Below are 22,164 nucleotides of genomic sequence, written 5' to 3'. Positions count from 1 at the left end.
AGATATGCAGATGACATCACGCTTATGGCAGAAAGTGAAGAGGAACTAAAAAGCCTCTTGATGAAAGGGAAATTGTAGAGTGAAAAAGTTGGCTTAAAGCTCAACATTCAGAAAATGAAGATCATGGCATCCGGTCCCATCACTTCATGGCAAATAGATGGGGAAACACTGGAAACAGTATCAGACTTTATTTTTCTGGCCTCTAAAGTCACTGCAGATGGTGACTGCAGCCATGAAATTAAAAGACACTTGCTCCTTGGAAGGAAAGTTATGACCAACCTAGATAGCATATTCAAAAGCAGAGACATTCCTTTGCCAACAAAGGTCCGTCTATTCAAGGCTATGGTTTTTCCTGTGGTTATGTATGGATGTGAGAGTTGGACTGTGAAGAAGGCTGAGCGCTGAAGAATTGATGCTTTTGAACTGTGGTGTTGGAGAAGACTCTTGAGAGTCCCTTGGACTGCAAAGAGATCCAACCAGTCCATTCTGAAGGAGATCAGCCCTGGGATTTCTTTGGAAGGAATGATGCTAAAGCTGAAACTCCAGTACTTTGGCCACCTCATGCAAAGAGTTGACTCATTGGAAAAGACTCTGATGCTGGGAGAGATTGTGGGCAAGAGGAGAAGGGGATGACAGAGGATGAGATGGCTGGATGGCATCACTGACTCGATGGACGTGAGTCTGAGTGAACTTCGGGAATTGGTGATGGACAGGGAGGCCTGGCATGCTGCGATTCATGGGGTCGCAAAGAGTTGGACATGACTGAGCAACTGATCTGATCTAATCAAGAAGCTTTGATTCTGATAAAATATACTTTCCTGGCTAAAAACAAGCAGAGATAAATGTCAGTGAAACCTAGAAGTCTTACCTGGGTATGAGGCTCATACACACATATACACACCCAAGAAAAATCTCAGTGGTTATATAATTTAAGAGGGAAGCCTAAATTCGTTCATTCAAAAATACATGCATTTACTGCCTAGGCTGCTATTACCAGTACGGACTTATTTATATTCTTACTTTTCATCATTTGCATGGTCTTGACATATATCCATCATGGTGCAGGATATAGACACACATAGGTAGAGTTCCCACTTATTAAGCAGCTTCTGCTTGTAGGGAACTGTTTGTTCATCCATCACCTGACTGAGGGACTTCCCTGGTGGACCAGTGGTTAAGACACTGCCTTCCAAGGCCAGGGGCATGGGTTCAATCCTGGCTTGGAGAGCTAAGATCAATAATATCAACAACCTCAGATATGCAGATGACACCACCCTTATGACAGAAAGTGAAGAAGAACTAAAGAGCCTCTTGATGAAAGTGAAAGAGGAAAGTGAAAAAGTTGGCTTAAAGCTCAACATTCAGAAAACTAAGATCATGGCATCCGGTCCCATCACTTCATGGCAAATAGATGGGGAAACAGTGGAAACAGTGTCAGACTTTATTTTTCTGGGCTCCAAAATCACTGCAGATGGTTACTGCAGCCATGAAATCAAAAGATGCTTGCTCTTTGGAAGAAAAGTTATGACCAACCTAGACAGCTTATTGAAAAGCAGAGACATTACTTTGTCAACAAAGGTCCGTCTAGTCAAAGCTATGATTTTTCTAGTGGTCATGTATGAATGTGAAAGTTGGACTGTGAAGAAGGCTAAGCACAGAAGAATTGATGCTTTTGAACTGTGGTGTTGGAGAAGACTCTTGAGAGTCCCTTGGACTGCAAGGAATTCCAACCAGTCCATCCTAAAGGAAACCAGTCCTGAATATTCATTGGAAAGACTGATGCTGAAGCTGAAACTCTAATACTTTGGCCACCTGATGCAAAGAGCTAACTCATTGGAAAAGACCCTGATGCTCGGGAGGATTGAAGGCAGGAGGAGAAGGGGAACACAGAGGATGAGATGGTTGGATGATATCACTGACTCAATGGACATGGGTTTGGGTGGACTCTGGGAGTTGGTGATGGACAAGGAGGCCTGGTGTGCTGCGGTTCATGGAGTCACAAAGAATCGGACACGACTGAGCGACTGAACTGAACTGAACTGAACTGAACACCTGACTGAAAATTCACTACCGCCACCATGATAGGTACTGTTACACTTGTTTCAGAGATGAGGAAATTGAGGCTTAAGAAGTTTAAGTAGCTTATTCAAAGTCATAAAAATAGCCCATCTAAGAGCTAAACATGATATAAAGTCCATGATCTTGCTTCTACTTACTGTGTTAGGTGAGTTCTTAGAAGTAATTAAAACCTGCTTAATTGAATGGCTTGTGAAAAATCTGTGTTTGATGAGCTCTAAGTCAGGACAGTTATTTTGGGATTCAGTCTAGTTTTGTTTAGGCATTAACATTTTCACCTATGTGTCAAACAAAGATGAATTCTTCATACTTTGAAGAATGTTTGTAAAATATATAAACAGAACTATATCACTCCCTAGCTTAGTGAGTTTTATATAAACCAGAACTGAAAACAATGAGAAAAATGAAGTTGTGTAAATTATATACACCTATATGTATATATATTTCATATATATACACATGAATATATACATATATGTCGATATAAAGATATACTTGTATGTTTGTGTCAGTTCAGTTCAGTTGCTCAGTCGTGTCCGACTCTTTGCGACCCCATGAATCGCAGCACGCCAGGTTGCCCTGTCCATCACCAACTCCCGGAGTTCACTCAAACTCATGTCCATCGAGTCGGTGATGCCATCCAGCCATCTCATCCTCTGTCGTCCCCTTTTCCTCCTGCCCCCAATCCCTCCCAGCATCAGAGTCTTTTCCAATGAGTCAATTCTTCTCATGAGGTGGCCAAAGTACTGGAGTTTCAGCTTCAGCATCATTCCCTCCAAAGAAATCCCAGGGCTGATCTCCTTCATAATGGACTGGTTGGATCTCCTTGCAGTCCAAGGGACTCTCAAGAATCTTCTCCAACATCCACAGTTCAAAAGCATCAACTCTTTGGCACTCAGCTTTGTGTATATATCCTTTAATTTTCCCAAGTCCAATGGGTATTTATACATTCCTATAATCTACTTTTTTAATCCATTTTAGGACAACTGACCAAGTTTAATACATTTCATCTCCGTGAGAAGACAATATAATTATTTGTTTACTGGCTTCATACTGGAAAAATAGGATTATTGCTTTATTAACCCTTAGTTCTTTTTTTAACAGTGTGAGGTTTTATAAAACACAACTGCATTCTGAGAATATCTGTTTGCTCCCTAAAATCATAGGTTAAAATGTTGATTTTCTTCTATTATTCTTTAAATTTTCACTATCACCACAGAAGCAATGTAGCAAATTTCAGATTTTCACTGCACAATAAGGCAAAAGAAAAGAAAGAAATCCGCTTAGAAGATGATATGTACTATAAATGTTGCTATTCATGTTTTACCTGAACTATCACATGTTATTCACAAATGAACACTGACAAGAAACACTTTGGAGTTGCAGAAACTGAAGGTTATTGGGAAATTTTCATACGTTTAAAAAAATTAAAGATATTGATTAATAAATATATTATGGTATAACTGTTACAACTGCACACAATTGATCATTACTAGTTTCAGACCAAACTAAACAAACTAGATGTGCCAGAATTCTATTAGATCACACAAATCTAATGAAATCTCATATGCACAGAGGACTCATTCTCAATGGTACATTCTTTTACTCCATTCGTACGATCTCCAAAAGGACTGGCAAATCAGGTGTGAGGCCTTTTCTTCTCCATTTAATTTTTCTTTCTTTTTCTTTTATGCTTTTTTCTAATGTACAAAATCCAAGGAGACTCATGAACTTGGGCTTTTACCACTGATCATCATTTGTCAGACACTATGATGTGGAACCACAAGCCATCATGAATCCAATTACACAACAGTGGTCCTAAGTGGTGAGTTAGCAACTAAAGAATTTTACACAGATACAGAATCTTAGCAACAGATATACTAGTGATAGGAATAACACTAAACAGAATGAGTTGTTTTAATGTTTGTGGAACAAGGCACACTTGATATCTCCAGGGCTAAACTTGGAGAAACTGCTACTTCGGGAGACAGTTCCAAGATCCACAAAAATAAAAAGACATTTAAAGGCATGAGTCTATTCATTAAAATTCATGCTATTTTTGCAGATTAATTGCACTTCCGGTAGCACTCGCTTCTCTACTCATATTTCCATCATATCACTTTTCTTTCAACTTATAGTTTACTTTATCATATGATAAACCTACTAGATACTTTGGGAAAGAAGCTGAGGATCAACTAATCCTTCAAACAATAGCATAAAATGTGGGCTCTGCCAATTTGGAGGCACTGGGTTCCCTCTTTGTGAATTTTATGGGGTTCTTCTGGAGATTAATTTACAAAAATGAAAATGGCAAATTTTGGGGTGATATCATTCATAAAAGTTATTTTTAATGAATTAAAATGGGGTATTGCTATGTTCATGTGATATGGAAATATTTGACATTGTCAATGATCATAAGAGATACTTACATCAATGTTGTTCAGGGTATTGAAGTACATGAGATCATGCAGCCTTTTAAATGCTTGATTGGGATATTGAAAGTTGAAGGTCGAAAACGGTGATTCAGGGTCATCAAAAATATCAAAATCAGCTATTTCTTTCTCTTCATTAGTTTCTCTTGGAACACCTAAATATAAGAAGAATTTCAAATGATGTTATTTCGAAAACCACAAATTATCTCTAGAGTCCAGGGCACAAAACATTCAAATAGCCATAAACAACCTTGGGAGCCCCTTAGGGGTCATATAATCCTGAGTGTACACTATGAGGCCTCTGCTCACATACCCTGGACTTGACCACTTCTGTGTACTCTGACTGGGCATCTTCCAATTGCCAGTACCTGCATCTCTGCGCCTAAGGGCTTTCTGCTGCTACTGTGTAGTCTGACTAAGTAGTGTCTGACTCTTTTGCAACCCCACAGACTGCGGCCCACCAGTCTCCTCTGTCCATGGGATTTCCCAGGCAAGAATACTAGAGTGGGTTACCGTTTCCTTCTCCAGGGGATCTTCCCAACTCAGGGATCAAACCTGTGTCTCCTGCTTGGCAGGTAGACTCTTTACCACTGAGCCGCCTGGGAAGCCCTGAAGGCTTTCTACCACTCCCTGTAACTGCTGCTTTGCTCATTAGCAGCAGGCTGGAAGTTCCAGTCAATAATACTCTGTCCCAGGAAGCAGTCAACCAAAGACTCTATGGTATTGGCATATAAATTCCTTGGTTCCCTTGCCACTTGCTGTGTAAGTGGAAAGCATGATCTGACTAGACTCTATTTCATTTCCTAGAGTTTCCCAGCAGGACCAGGTTCTCCTATGGTAGCAGGCTTACTAACACATCTTTTGTTATCTGGCTTTCTTCCTTTTATCAGTTCTCAGCTCTCTTACTAAAGTTTCCTACTTCACCCAAATAAACTATTTGCATGTAAACCCTTTGCTTGGAATTTGCTTCTGGTAGAACCCAAACCCAGACATTAATTAACTGTCTTCATGTCACAAGAATCCCCTCCACAGCCTGTTTTTGAGAATTAATAGTGATAGAAAATTCAAAATTTCCTATGCTTTATGTATTTCACTGTTAAATAACTAAAAATTCCAGCTAATTCTTCCTTCTTTTGTGTTGATGTATGACTCAGGAGAGCCTCCACCTCTATTGACCTTTTCTCTGACTTCGTCCACTATCTAGAAAAAGATCACTTTCCTCCCCATAGTCTCAAATCTTCCATGACTATTTTTTCATCTTTTCTTTAACAGCTACATTTTCTAGTCTGAAAATAATATAACTTTGAGGCATTTAGTATCTTGCCGGTCAATCTCTAGCTCTCCTTTTGTTAATCAGTATCTCCCAGGATATAGAAGAGTCCATAGACTCCTTTGGATGCGGCAAAACAAAATGCCAGTGCCTTGAAATTAATTCTCTTTTTCTAAAGGAATGCAACATGGTGACCTGAAATTACTATCCATATTGTACTGCTAGATTTCATGAATTTTTATGGTCAGTTAACATTCCCACAAATTTTGCATGATTTGTTCTGAAACAAGGCCTCCCTTACAACAGTAGCAATCAAAATATTTAAAAATGCCTATGACAAGGGCACTGATCCATCAGAACAAATATAACCTGAGATTGTGGAATAAAGCCCCAGAGGTTTATCAAGCTAGTTAATCACCCTTCAGTTTCTGGATTGTGAAGAACTCAGGAGACTCTGGGGTGAGAACGAGGGGAAGTGCTTGGGGTCTCAGGATGGTAGCCTTTTATCAAGGTAAAGGAAGTGTTCGATGTTGTAACAGCTGGTATGGCAGTGCCAGCATGAAGCACCTTAATGTCACTCTTACGCTTTATCAGCTTTCTGCCTTACAGACTATAACTCCCGATGTACCTGGAGCCTTGTACTTTCTGAAGTTGATGTTGGCCAGAACAAAGTGAATGATAGTCGGGCAATCTTTCTCGACATCAGGATTCTTGGGTTTAAAAACATAGCATTCCTTCAGTCCTTCTCGATCGAATACGTAAGGATCAATCTTTGGAAAGGGGAGCTTGTTCATTTTAGCCCACTTTTCTGCAAGTAGAAGTTCCTATGGAAGAGAGGGAAAGATCATTTGTTCAGCTGGTCCGCTCATCATTCACTACTCATTAGCTATCTCCTATGTGTTAGTATGTTCCTTGCTAAAGATGAGTAACGATCTTGTTCTTAAGAAACTTATCAATCTCAAAAAATACAAAATTATTCCATAAACAAACTTATGATCATTTTTTTAGTTCTTTATATAAGGCTAGTTCCATAGGCAGCATTGGAAAAATTATTAATGAACTGAACTGACTGAAATTACACTGACGCAATTGCTCGAGATTCTGGGCAGGCTTTCCTGGTGGCTGAGTGGTAAAGACTCTGCCTGCAAGGCAGGAGGCTCAGGGAAGATACCCGGAGTAAGAAATGGCTACTCACTCCAGTATTCCTGCCTGGGAAATCCCATGAATCACAAGAGTTGGACACAACTGAGCGACTAAACAACAACAACAACAATGGGTTCTGGGCATTTACAAGCCATGTGAATATTTTTTAACCCTTCAAAGTTAAAAAAATCTGTGAGGCAGAATGAAGACCATTCTGTTACTGAATTTTTACCTGCATTTTCTCCACAAAACTGATTAAAAATGAATACATCTTACGAATGCAAAAACATTTGAGCTGCTCTGAATTAGCTTCTTTTTTTTTTTTTTTTGCTTCTCTTTATGAAAAGAAGCTGTTCTGTTGACATGTAACATGACCAAGAAGTACATGTTTGCTGTTGACTATTCAGGTTTTGGGCTTCCCTTGTGGCTCAGCCGGTAAAGTGTCTGCCTACAATGCAGGAGACCCGGGTTCGATCCCTGGGTCGGGAAGTTCCCCTGGAGAAGGAAATGGCAGCCCACACCAAGTATTCTTGCCTGGAAAATCCCATGGACGGAGGAGCCTGGTAGGCTACAGTCCATGGGGTCACAAAGAATCAGACACGACGGAGCGACTTCACTTCACCTCACTGAGGTTTTAGGCTTGTTTTTGCATCAAGGATGACTAACACAGAAGGTAAGCACAAAAAATAACTAATTCAAACTGGAGAACATAAATCAATAGAGAGAGGTGCAGTGAATAGAGCTTATTTCTATTGAAATGCAGCTTAAAGGAAGAGGGGACAAGTAATAAACAGACTGTGGTAGCGGGGAAAGCGCAGACTCTGGGGCCAGACTGCCAGAGTTAAAGTGCACGCTCGGGGACCTTGGCCATGTTCCCTGAGGCCTCTACACTCAATACCCTCAACTATAAAGTAAAGATGGTCAAGATAATCCATATCTCATAAGACTGCTATTAGAATTAAATCAATTAACCTGAGTGCAATAGTCAGTAGCATGCCTGTCACATTACTTTCTATACACGTTTGCCAAATAAAAGTCAGTAAAGAGAGGAAAAGATATGGAAGGTGGAAAAGTGAAGAAAGAAAAGAAGAAGGAAGAGAGAGAGCAGCACTATTAGGGAAATCCCTAAAGAGCAGAAGTTTTTGAGAAATGATCACTACCCTCTTAAGTTTTTTTAACTTCTTTGTCATCACATTGATTCCTTCAATGATAATCATTAGTCGTCAGTCTAAGCTCTGTGCTAGGAGGTGGGGACATAATGGTGAGTAAAACTCTTGTTCTTACAGGATGTACGTAGCCTGGTGGATGAGAGACAGTAATTAAACAACCTTTAGGTTTAAAACTGCGGCAAATGCTATGAGTAAAGTATTTATTTGCCGTGAGATTTTGCAGCATACCTGGAGTATTTCCTCACAGTGCAAATTAGTTCACTCGACATTATGACTGAGTACCTATGTTCCAGGCATAAGAGAGGAGCTATCCTTGAATACTTAGGGATCGTAACTTAAGGGGGAAGATAAAGAATAGATATGATAGTGCAGTATGAAAGAGAGAGGGAACGTGACGGATGGCTTCACACCTGGGCTGTGCAGCCTGAAAGGCCCAGCCTATCTTGACTTGCAAGCTGGGTGATCTGAGACAAACCGCTTAGCGCAATAGCTCCATATGGAAGAAATGGTTTTATGTAAAAAAAAAAAAAAAATGCAGTGATGCTCCGCTAGTGGCACCATAGGGGTCATAAGTAACAACCAACACACTTGGACTGGGTTGGGTACTGTCTTTGAAGTAGCAGACTCCCAATCCCATTCTGGGGCTTCCCAGGTGGCTCAGCGGCAAAGAAGCTGCCAGTGCGGGAGCTGCAGGAGACAAGGGTTCGATCCCTGGATCAGGATGATGCCCTGGAGAAGGAAATGGCAACCCACTCCAGTATTCTTCCCTGGAAAATCCCATGGACAGAGGAGCCTGGAGGGCTGTAGTCCATCAGGTCACAAAGAGTCAGGCATGACTTAGTGACCGAGCACACACACACAATCCCCGTTTATCTACATTTCAGCTGTTTCTTATCTCAGCAACTTACTTGTAAATAAATGAGCTATAAAATAAAGTTGATACTATCATCTTCCTGAGCATTGCTGTGAGGATTAAGCGAGATCATATATTTATATAAACTCAGTAATTTATATTTAAGAAAAGTATTTATTTATATGTGAGTTTTCCCCCATAAATTATTTTTTAATTGGATGAAAATTGCTTTACAGTTGTGTTAACCTAGTTAAGAAAATAATTATTTTAAAATAGCACCTTAAATTTAGGAAAAAAAAATGCTTTTCATTGAGCATTCACTGTTCCTGATGCTTCTGAAGTGTGAACATTAAGCTGATCGACTCTCTCAATGCCATTTACTGAGGAATAAAAATCTGGGAAAACAGATTTATATTAAAACATTTGTTCCATAAACTGTCAAGCTAAATGTGATTATATTTCACTTAAAATTCCATATGTACACAGGGACAATTGCGTGTTTGAAACTTGAGAAAACTTATCTCTAAATCCTTTATCTTCCTGTTCAGCTGAATTATTCAGGCTGTTATTTCTTGTCTAGCACTGTTCACAGTTATTCATTAACAATTATTCAACATCAAAATAAAACCAAAAGTTCACACTGTGGAGCTGCATGGGAACAAGGGAAAGGAAGGGCTCTCCAGTGTTTGCAAACATGACTCAAGGGTGTAACCAACGACGTGTGAGCGTGCAGAGAAAGAGAAGGGGATTGCCTGAGGTAAGAGACCAAGCTATTTTTAGATAGATATTTTATGCAGGAATCAGGAAGTGATGGAAACTTTCCCTTTCCTTATATGAGCCTGATGTGGAAAGGATTAAAACCTGATGACTATAAGGCAGTGATTACAGGATGGAAAAACCGTCTGCTCTCCTCCCATGTCTCATTTTACTGTTTGTAAAGGCTGAGAAACAGTGACGCAGCTATGAGTGGAACAGACGAGTTCGAAAAGAATATTTTGAAAGAATGCAGTGAGAAAAAAAAATCGCTATTGCACAAATTACAGCAGAACTGAGTTCTAACCATCCATTTTGGTTACTGCTTGACACCTCAGATTTCCATAGACTAATTCATGATAAATTTACATAGTATTAACTAAAATGATTTTCTGTGAAGATAAAAATTTGAAGGTATCCTTCAAAGTGATACTTTGTAGGATGTTTATACTCATTTAAGAGGACTAAAACACTTTGAAAGATAGGAAAAACAATCTGAATAATATAAAAATACGTACAAACTATAGTGTGAATGGCATATATATGCCATTTTATTTATTTATACATGTAGATAAATATATACTTTATATTTATTATATTATATTATATTATATTACCTTTTCTCCAGAGGAAATGAGGTTTTTTCCTCTGTATACCTAGGGCATGTGTTTTCTCATTATTTAAAATCTATTTTTAGATTGGATAGAGGAGTATAACTGTGTAAATAAATTTACAGAATTCTAGGAAATTTTTTTTTTTTTTTTTTTGGAGAAGGCAATGGCACCCCACTCCAGTACTCTTGCCTGGGAAATCCCATGGACGGAGGAGCCTGGTGGGCTGCAGTCCATGGGGTCACGAAGAGTCAGACACGACTGAGCGACTTCGCTTTCACTTTTCACTTTCATGCATTGGAGAAGGAAATGGCAACCCACTCCAGTGTTCTTGCCTGGAGAATCCCAGGGACTGGGGAGCCTAGTGGGCTGCCGTCTATGGGGTTGCACAGAGTCGGACACGACTGAAGCGACTTAGCAGCAGCAGGAAATTTTTAAAGGAACTAACGTAAGATACAATGGATAAAAACAACAATTTAGAATTCATTATTTTGTGGTTATGATCATTCTCACCTCCAAAAAAAAGTGTTAGGTCCCAAGAGCTTTACAGTGCAATAGGCACAAAAATAATTTTCTATATCTAATAGTGTACAGAGCACTTTACATTTCTCCTTAGTTCTTCTTCGCTGAGAAGGTACTATACATTCACAAAAATATGTAAGGAGAAATTAACGTTGAGTATATTTCCTCATGACAAGGCCTCTAAGCCCCCATGACCAAACAGGTTTAGTGGGTTGAATGGTGGGCCTCCAAAAGATAAGTCTATGCTTTAAGCCCCCAGGACCTGTGAATGCAGCCTCATTAGGAGAAGAGGTTTTTGCAAGTGTAATTAAGTTAAGGGTCTGAAGATGAGATCATTGTGGACTAGCTGGGTGGGCCATAAAATCCAACAATGAATATTCTTATGAAAACACACACACACGCAGAGGAGAAGGCTATAGGAAGACAAAGGCTGAGACTGGAGTTATGTAGCCACAAACCAAGGAAAGCCTGGAACTCCTGGAAACTGGAAAAGACAAGGAAGAATCCTCCTGTAGAGCTTTAGGAGGGAGTGTGGCCCTGAGGACACCTTGATCTTGACTTCTGGTCTCCAGAACTGTGAGAGAAGAATACATTTCTGTTGTTTGTGGCAATTTGCTGCTGCTGCTAAGTTGCTTCAATCGTGTCCAACTCTATAACCCCAGAAAATGACCTTAAGCAGTAAGCCTACAAAGGCTACACTCAATAACATGCACTTCCCTTCATCAGCCATGTTGGACTGATGCCCATAGAGCTAACACGTGAACTAGTTTGGCCATGATGGTTTGACCCAACTTAACAATCTAAGTACAATGTATACAGAGGTTCTAAACCAAGGAGCATGCCATAATGTCAACAAATAAATCAGGTTAGCGTTGAAAAATACAGATTCTTTTTTGTATTATTTGTGGTGGTAGTTTAATCGCTAAATTGTGTCTGACTCTTGTGACCCCATGGACTGTTGCCCTAAGGGCTCTTCTGTCAATGGGATTTTCCAGGCAAGAATACTGGAGTGGGTTGCTATTTCCTTCTTCAGGGGATCTTCCCAAACCAGGGTTTGAAAAATCCAGGTCTCCTGCATTGCAGATGGATTCTTTCGGAATAAAGGAAGCACTTTTTTGTGGGTAAATGAAATGTTGACCTTGATAAAGTTAATTTAGATACATTACTTCTATAATTTGTAAAGACTAGCTACTTTCTAATTTCCTTTTGATTCTCTTGTCCTTGCCCCCTTCCCTCATTGCTTCCTTCTCTCCTTTTCTCCTTCTTTCTCTCTTTCCTTTTATTTTTAAGAGGATGAACTCATTGTTCTGGCTTCCAGCCACTAAGCATTTAGAAGGGCACTGAAATACAGCTAGATTCATGCCCAATATATGGCAGCATAATATAAAGTAACATAATTGATGGAATAACAATCCAAATCCATTACTCTACATAAAACTTTATAAGCTAAAGGAAAAAAATCTAGAATGGTAAACTCTAAACTTCCCTGTATTCCTTGCTTATTCCTCAAAACATCCAAAGCTTTTCCCCCCCTCCTTTAAATTCAACCTATTTATTTTGAAGACTTGACTGTGAAGGTACTGGATTATTTTTATGACCAATATGAAGAACAAACCTTATTAAAATTTATCTTGGATAAACCCTACAGGTAAACTATATTTGCATGGCATATATCTGTTATTAAATGATTAACAAAAAGAACTTGATAAATTGAAACCCAAAATTATTTTTCTTAAATCAATTAATCACAGTATTTAGAGTTATGAGGTTCTGTATATTTGGACCATTATTAGAGGAGTGTGTAGCCACTAATCTATAAAAAACAAAATCCTTCATTATCACTGACATTGACGTCATGAACTTTCTAGGCTAGTTATAAAGTAGATATAATATGAACTGTGTTGCCTTTATCAAAAGGCATGATATCCATCATTCTATATCTCCCTGACAAAATCTGAGATTTAACTATATTTATGAAATTAAACATAGTTACCGGCTCCAAATTTTTGCTCAGGATTTATGCTCTACTCTTAACTTCAAATGGTGTCCAATAAGAAATAGGACACTTGTTGTCGTCATTGCTGTTTAGTCATTAAGTTGTGTCTGACTCTTCGCAGCCCCATGGACTGTAGCCCACCAGGCTCCTCTGTCCATCAGATTTTCCAGGCAAGAACACTGGAGTAAGTTCCATTTCCTTCTTCAAGGGATCTTCCCGACCCAGGGACTGAACTCATATCTCCTTCATTGGCAAGCAGATTCTTTACCACCGAGCCACCAGACAAGCCACCCAAATAGAAAAATATTCATTATTTAATCACCTTAAAAAACCTTATTGCATACATTCAGGTATTGCATTGGAACTTCCCTGCTATCAAAAACTTTTATGTACAATTCAATTTTTATGGCTCAGGAGTAAAGAATCTGCCTGTAGTGCAGGAGACACAGAATACCCAAGTTCAGTCCTTGGGTTGGGAAGATCCCTGGAGGAGGGCATGGCAACCCACTCTAATATTCTTGCCTGGAGACTGCCATGAACAGAGGAGTCTGGAAGGCTAGTTCATAGGGTCACAAAGAGTTGGATATGACTGAAGAAACTTAGTACATATCATACCTATAATAAGTATTTCCACTTTAGTATTAATAGTACAATATTTTTTATTAATTTAAAAATTATATTTGATAACCTTTTAAGTCCATATTGAAATGCATATTATTATAATGACAATCTATATAACAATACTCATAAGTTTAAAAAATCATTTTAAATATTCCAAGTGAGACTTAAAAATTCATTTCACTCACTGTGAATTTTCTGAAGTCCATTTTTGGAGGAAAATGTATCATATATAATATATTGCAATTTCTTTTATATTAAGTCTCTGAAAATACAGTTCATTATTTCTAGAATGATAGGCTTCATGCTACACCAAACCAATAGTTAAAGGATATATTCACATAGGAGGAAGAGGGTAAGGTGTAGGGAATTGACAAAATAATTCTAAAGCACATCTATGAGCATAAACAGCTGTAATATTTTTCCATGCCAGTAAAGCCATGTAAAACAAGGATTTGCCTGTACAATCTAATATAGTAATATAAACTGCTGCAGCTTTTTTGGAAAGTGATCTGGAAATGTTTATTAAAGAATCTCAACATATATATATCTAAGAATCCAAGTAAGGGAATAATAAAAAGTATGATTAACAATTCATGTGCAAAGATGACAATTAGAAGAAAGAATTGACAAGACAGCAATAATCTAAAAGTTGAAAACAGAACACTGATAATAAATTCTCGCTTATTCATATATAGAGATATCATTCTGTGTTTAAAATTATGTTCTAAAAATATTGAATGGCATGGGGAAATGCTTACAATGTAACTTTAAGAAGAAAGAAGCAGATTGCAAAAATATATAACCCTGGTGTTGATACACACACATATGCACATATGTATGCACACATGCAGTGAAGAGAGAAAAAAATAAAAACAAAATATCAACAGCTATTGTCTATGAATAGCAGAAGCACTTGATGTATTTTTATGAGTATTCTTTTTAATTAGAAATAGTGAGTTCTTTTCAGAGGTACAACATAATATTCTAAAACCTTCTAATATCAGTTCATTAAGGTGGTGGAGCTCTGATTCATGTATAAAATGAAGACTTTGACATTTTACACTTCCACTGGTGAAATGAATAATCAGGTTCTTCCACCTCCAGAATGAGCTCCTAAATTATCACAGTGGAGTCATGCACTGAAACTCACCTCCCCACTGCTGCTCATCCATCATCAAACCCTGCTCTTGTTTCCACAGCCACCCTCCCTGGTGCGTACTTCACTGTCCTACACTTACATTACAGTAAATCCCTCTTAATTTTAACCTTTTGCTCTCCATCCTCCAATTCATCCTATTTTCCGTTATCAGATTAATCATTCTAAAATTCCAGTTTCATGAAGTCATTTGTCTGCTGGAAATCCTTCACTGATTTTCCATTTGCTATCATCCAACCATAAATTCTTCTTTAAAGCCCTCCTAGAATCATGCCTTAAAATGACTTAAAATCTATCACTTTAATCAGACCACTCCTCAGATGTGCTCATTGCCATTTCTGTGCCATTTTCATCCTATCTCACTGATTTCCCTGCTTATCTACTCCAGAACACACCAGTCTATTTTCGAATGGATCTCCTATAACACACACAGTTGTTGTTGCTTAGCTGCTAAGTCAGGTCCAGCTCTTTTGCAATGTCATGGCCTGTAGCCCGCCAGGCTCCTCTGTCCATGGGATTTTCCGGGCAAGAACACTAGAGTGGGTTGCCATTTCCTTCTCCAGGGGGGTCTTATGGAATCAGATTCTTCCTGAACCATTGGCAGGTGGATTCTTTACCACTGAGCCACCAAGGAAGCCCAATACACACAGTTGTATAAGTTTACATAATATGCATAGTTATATAAACCCAAATAACTATTTAACAAGAAAATTTGTCAATTAGAAGTCTCCCCCTCCCCGCCAAAAGCTAAAATGTTTTAGACATCAAGAACCATGTTTTACCAGTAACTGCTGCACACAGCACAGAAAAAAGAATATACATCATATATATAAAGCCAGGCAGCTAGTGAAGTGAAAAGAGTGTTAGATTCTCATCCTGGATCCTTGGAATGTAGTCCACCTTGACCATTACTTACCTAGTATTTCCCCAGCCAGATCCTGGGTTATGTTCCTTTTTTTTTTTTTTTTTAGGTAGACCATTTTTAAAGTCTCTGTTGAACTTGTTACAATATTGCTTCTGTTTTATGTTTGGTTTTTGGCCTGAGGCATGCGGGATCTTAGTTCCCCAACCAGGGATGGAACCCATGCCCCATGCATTAGAAGGCAAAGTCTTAATCACTGGGCCACTGGGGAAGTCCCCTGGGCTACGTTCTTTTCACCCATTGTCGTTGTTTGGTCACTCAGTCATATCCGACTTTTCTATGACCCCCATGGGCTGTAGTCTGTCCTCTGTCCATAGGATTTTCCAAGCAAGAATACTGGAGTGGGTTGCCATTTCCTACTCCAGGGGAATCTTCCCAACCCAGGGAGTGAACCCATGTCTCCTGCATTGCAAGCAGATTCTTAATGGCTTAATGGGGAAGACCTTTCACCCACTATCTTATTTAACTTCTTGGCATGATGAGATTTCTTATCTCATCAATCCTTGTTTCCTTCTCTGAATATTACTAACTGCCTCAAAAAAAGGTGAAATATGAAAGCACTTTTAAAATATGAGATTTATATATGTTAAAGAGTTATTATAACCATTATTGGGTCTCGAGAACATCTTAATTATGTACAATAGAAATGAAAACATGTCCAAGAACCTGGGTCATCACTAACTCTTCCTGGTTGGGAGACCGTGAAACGTTTCACTTAATCTTGTGAGTACCTGTTTCTTAATCTATGAAACGGAGATAGTAACTTCATCTCTATTATAATATTTCATTCATTCACCCATAAAACATATCCTGCTGCTGCTGCTGCTGCTAAGTCGCTTCAGTCGTGTCCGACCCTGTGCGACCCCATAGACGGCAGCCCACCAGGCTCCCCCGTCCCTGGGATTCTCCAGGCAAGAACACTGGAGTGGGTTGCCATTTTCTTCTCCAATGCATGAAAGTGAAAAGTGAAAGTGAAGTTGCTCAGTCGTGTCTGACTCTTGGCGACCCCATGGACTGCAGCCCACCAGGGTCCTCCGTCCATGGGGTTTTCCAGGCAAGAGTGCTGGAGTGGGATGTCATCGCCTTCTCCGAAACATATCCTACAGGCAAGAGTGCTGGAGTGGGATGTCATCGCCTTCTCCGAAACATATCCTACATACCATAATTTGGGCTAGCACCTATACAGCAATTAGAACCAAGTGATTAAAACAAAACACAAATATACACAAACACACACACAAGTTAACGTTCTAGTCTCCAACGAGTTCACAGAGAGTTCACAGAGAGTTGAAGTAAACAAATACAGACAGAACAACATGAAAATTGCTGTGTTAGGAGAAATTACTAAGCCTTTCATACTAAAACTATACTTGTGGAGGCCAAGAAAGGTAATACTTAGGCTATATTGAAAGGAAGTTTGAAGTCAGGGGGACAGACAACATTCATGTCTCACTTAGATGCTGCCCGGCAATCTTTCCACATGACCCTAGTTAGAAATTTTCCTTGTGTCTTCAGACAGGCAGACTTGTTATCCTTGTACCCCTGGCTCTACCTCCTCTCTACTCAAAAGATAGTGCTGACTCCGAATTCCTCTAAAAGTTAGAAGTCATTACATGAGTGCTTTCCTACTGCCCATCTCTGTGCCTACAACTAACCTCCAATCCACAACCACAATACCCCCTTCTGTCTTGTCCCAATATGGATGTATCTAGACTCCTCTCCATCTGTATTTTTGTGTCTCCCTTCCACTCCCCATCCCTACAATCTCCCAGGGATGTGATTCTGTTGTATACGTCATCTCTCCATCTCCCACAACATTGCTTCATTCACAAGTCCTAGACATCAAAACATTTAAACACACTCAAGTATTTCCAACCCACCCCTCCACATACATGCAATTTTCCTATTCCCCACATCCTCCTGCAGATATAGTCCATTTCCTTTTTCCTGGAATGGTTTACAGGATTGTCTCCATTTTCTTAACTTCCACTTAACCTTCAAATCACTGCAGTATGACATCTGCTCTCTCGGCCCTATTGAAACTGCTCTTATCCACTTAACCAAAGACATCTTGTTGTTAAATATCTTCAGTTAGTTTTATAATACTGCATACTTCCTTCATTTTTGTCCTTTTCCCCAGATACTGCTGTTGAATCATCAAGATACTATTTCATGTCCTCTTCTCTCCTCATGTTATACATTCCCCATGTATGGCTTTGAAAAATCAAGTAAAAGTTGCTCAGTTGTGTCTGACTCTTTGCGATCCCATGGACTAAACAGTCTATGGAATTCTCCAGGCCAGAACAGAATACTTGAGCAGGTAGCCTTTCCCTTCTCCAGGGGATCTTCCCAACCCAGGGATCAAACCCAGGTCTCCCACATTACAGTCAGATTCTTTATCAGCTGAGCCACCAGGGAAGCCCAAGAATGCTGGAGTAGGTAGCCTATCCCTTCTCCAGGGGATCTTCCCGACACAGGGATGGAACCGGGGTCTCCTGCATTGCAGGCAGATTCTTTACCAACTGAGCTACCAGGGAAGCCCATGCATTACTTTACTTGGCTTTACTTGTCTTTTACCTGCTAACTCTCAAATTTCAGGCTATTCGCTTCCTCAACTTCAGATGTATTGCCTTGTTCTTGTCCTGCTCAGGACTGTGAACGTGAATGAGGCTTGGGAAATCAATTAAAACCTTTGTTAAGTGGAAAAGTGATTAAATCACATCTGTGTTTTAGAAATATAACTCATAATAAAGTAGAAAATAGGCTAAAGGGACAAGAAATCGTGGTCCAGAAGATGAAGAGAGCTACAAGACATGCAAAAGAATGTGGCAGATGATGGAATGCTATATAAATTCTCCTTACCTTGAACGGAGGACTGGAGTCACTTGGTCTTGCAGAAAAGTCAAAGGAGATGATGAGATCAACTCCCCTCTGAGGTCTCAGGATCAAAGGGTATGGAAGGTTAAATGTGAGGCCACTGTCCACCACATGAATCTTTTTACTTTTGACATCCAAAGGCTCATATATCTGCTCAAATTCATCAGGATCTTTAAAAAGGAAAGAAACGAACAGAATAGATTAAATGATCACTTAACATTATTTAGAATTTAAAACTATTTGTTATGTAAACATGTGAGAAGAATTTCATATGGTTAGACCCTCAGGCCTTGGAGACTTCATCTGTAATATCAGAGTAAAAGATTCTATCAGTAAGAATGCTGTGAGGAATTCTTTAAGATTTTTTTTTTTTTTTTTGATGTGGACCATTTTTAAAATCTTTATTGAATTTGTTATAATATTGTTTCTGTTTTAATTTTTGGTTTTTTGGTCATGAGACATGTGAGATCTTAACTCCCGGACCAGGGATCAAACCCGTGCCCCCTGAGTCTTAACCACTCGAGTGCCAGGGAAGTCTCTGCTATGAGAATTAAGTGGGACAAAATATTGAAAATGCAATCAAGGCTCAGGCCCTAGGAGTAAGTTTAAGCTGTGTACCGTGAGCCCTGTCCTAGGATTACTTACATTACATAGGTTTTTACAGGTTTAAAAACACTTCCTCAGGCATTATCTTGTTTAAGACTTAGAACAGACATGTGAGATAGAGGATACTATAAATGGAGGATGAAATACATGAAATTCATCTCTAAAGTGGCATAACTAGGGAGTGGCAGAGTCTGAAGGATCCCACAAGCATCTCTCTAGGTGATGGAAGTCCAGGAGAATAGTCCAATCAATTGAGCAAACACACATTGTCTGCTGCTCTTTAGGCACTCCTTAAGTGCTGAACAAGAGACACAAACTCTGCTCCAATAGAGCACACTGCTGGTAAATCAGTAAACAAATATATTAAAAGATGGTTCAGGCACTGATAAAAGGAATGAAAAAAATAATAGAGGGTAATAGGAATGGGGGGGTGCTGCTTCTCTGGTGAATCAATGGTAAAGAATCCACCTGCCAATGCAGGAGACATGGGTTTGATCCCTGATTCAGGGAGATCCCCTGAAGAAGGAAATGGCTACGCACTCCAGTATTCTTGCCTAGGAAATCCCATGCAGAGCAGAGCCTGGTGGGCTATAGGCCATGGGCTGCAAAACCATGGATACGACTTAGTGACTGAATAACAACCACAACAAGAGTAGGATAGGGAAGAACCTCAGGTAGATGGTCAGGAGAGACCTCCCTGAGAAGGAGACTTTAAAACCAGATTCAGGGACTTTCCTGCTAGTCCAGCAGTTAAGAATCTGCCTTCCAATGCAGGGGACATGGGTTCAATTCCTGCAGTTAAGAACCTGCTTTCCAATGCAGGGGACATGGGTTCAATCCCCGGTCTGGGAACTAAGATCCCACAAGCCATGGGGCAGCAAAGCCTGCACCTCAAGCATTGGCAGGTGGCTTCTTTACCATTAGGGCCACCTGGGAAGCCCCTTTGTTATATTACATATATATTATCAAACCCAACTTTAACATCTATCCCTCTGAAATTTTTATTGTTTAACAATTTTATAAGGTAAAAAATTGTGAGTCTGTGTAAGTTCTAAAATATTTTACTGATAAGCTGGAAAATTTTTATTTGTGTATTTTTATTCCTCCTAAAAGCAGCTTTATTTGAGTGTATATAATATATCGTATAGTAGTAGTGCTCTGTCGCTTAGCTATGTCTGACTCTTTGCAACTTCATGGACTGCAGCCCTCCAGGCTCCTCTGTCCATGTGATTTCCCAGGCAAGAATACTGGAGTGGGTTGCCATTTCCTTCTTCACGGGACCTTCCTGAGCCAGGGATCGAATCCGTGCCTCCTGCATTGCAGGCAGATTCTTTACCACTGAGCCTTCTGGGAAGCCCATATATTAGTAATTTCATATATAAGATTTACCAGAAGACAAAGGAAATATCATTTATATCATTTTAAAGATAAGGATATGAGGCCCTAATAGGTCCAGTTTAACATAGTAAGAATCAAGATTCAAAGCCTGGTCCACGAAGTCTAAACCCTAAACACACTGTCACACTGTCACTTCAGAAAGTGAGTGGCACAGCCAAAGACTAAAGAATTTTGAAATGGGTAATTTAAAAACGCAACAAGTGCAATGTACAGAGGTAATCTACACATGCATCTATCAATCATGAAAACCACATTGATATGCATATTTCACGATAAGCATAAAAAGTTAAAAACATTAATGGGAATATTTGTTTACAGTGCAGTGATTTTCCCTAATAAAGAAACTACAATGATAATTCACAAATAATTTTTTGGGTTTCATAAAATGATGCTTTAAATTTCAGCTAAAAGGTTAACTAGTAACAGACTATTTCTCTCTTATTCTATTTGATTTGCTCCCTCTCATCATGAAACTGATAGTCTCCTTTTTCCTCTTTTAAATCCAAGATTACATTTGAGAGAAAAAGCTTTATGTAGACCAACTCACAGCTCTGGCATGTAGCTAACCACCATGATTCCAACTATCCACCTAAACTGACAGGAAACAATATTTCTTAACTGTGTTGTAAAAAATACTGTTTTGCAAGATATTACCAGATATTCTATGTAACAAGAGTTGCATGATTAAATCAGTTTGAGAAATGCAAGATTCAACAACTTAAAGTAACAGCAAATTATAATGTGTGTTCCCTATATTCTTTACTATGCTTTGGACTAACAGCACTTTTAAGAGGAGATGCTACTTAATCCGGACAATAACTCTCTAAGACAGTTAACAACTACTATTTTAAAGTCAGCCTTTGGGGTAAACAGTAAGGACTATTGCACACTCACTAACCAACAGGTTCATCGGGATCAGGGCGCTGGTTTTTAGTTTCACTCTACTTTTCTCTTGTTGTTTACTGAGGTTATGCTAGTAATGGCACAGGACTGTCCAGCTAGTAATGGCACAGGACTCTCCAGCTAATAATGGCACAACTGGGATTCAAATACAGCTGCCGCTGCTGCTGCTGCTAAGTCGCTTCAGTCGTCTCCGACTCCGTGCCACCCCACAGACGGCAGCCCACCAGGCTCCCCCGTCCCTAGGATTCTCCAGGCAAGAACACTGGAGTGGGTTGCCATTTCCTTCTCCACAGATATAGCAAGTCTGCTTTTAAAGTACTATACTTGAGCAGTCTTTAAGTAGGACCTCTCAAACTCATTAGAGCATCCCATTGCATTGTGAAGAGGGATGTGGAGTTGTTAGTTTTACCAAACTTATTTGAACTTGATCCCTGTTTATTACCATCCACTAAAATGTTACAGAAAGTTTGATAAGTGCCCCTATGAAAGAACATCCTCCCATAAATTAAAGCATACACGGTTTCCAAACCCGTGAATGAGGGAATCAGGTTCTTTGATAGGTATGGAAACGTGCTCTGTTTTATAATCATGAACCATTTCCTTAAAGAGATTCTGCTATGGAAATTTTATCATGGTCATTTTACAAATACATCAACTGATTCCATTTATAATGCACAAATATTTGGATGTTTGTGTTTTGAACCCTTCCCTAGATGAACTCATGTCTTGATTTCTTATTCCAGATGGCGTGTGTTGCAGAAAATAACATAAACACAAAAGTAAACAGGAAAGAAGTCACGTAACTAATGATCAGCTTATCCAAAATTAGTTTCCACAGGTATACAACTACTGTGAA

At 39.3% G+C, this 22,164-nt stretch overlaps 1 protein-coding gene across 2 annotated transcripts in view; it reads right to left on the bottom strand.

Annotated features, from left to right (window-relative positions):
• Window positions 1-22,164, bottom strand: part of PLA2G4A (phospholipase A2 group IVA) — a 174,294-nt gene that overhangs the window by 8,189 nt on the left and 143,941 nt on the right. For both annotated transcript variants that reach the window (XM_019976850.2, XM_070768581.1), the window contains exons 15-17: window positions 18,387-18,571; window positions 6,407-6,602; window positions 4,506-4,663 (exon numbers count right to left, since the gene is read on the bottom strand). In XM_019976850.2, the coding sequence (XP_019832409.1) occupies window positions 4,506-4,663; window positions 6,407-6,602; window positions 18,387-18,571 (539 nt within the window). The remainder of the gene's footprint in view (window positions 1-4,505; window positions 4,664-6,406; window positions 6,603-18,386; window positions 18,572-22,164) is intronic.

The sequence above is a fragment of the Bos indicus genome, chromosome 16 (assembly GCF_029378745.1).
Source record: "Bos indicus isolate NIAB-ARS_2022 breed Sahiwal x Tharparkar chromosome 16, NIAB-ARS_B.indTharparkar_mat_pri_1.0, whole genome shotgun sequence".
NCBI classification, from domain to species: Eukaryota; Metazoa; Chordata; class Mammalia; order Artiodactyla; family Bovidae; genus Bos; species Bos indicus.
This window is presented reverse-complemented; position numbering and strand designations above follow the sequence as displayed.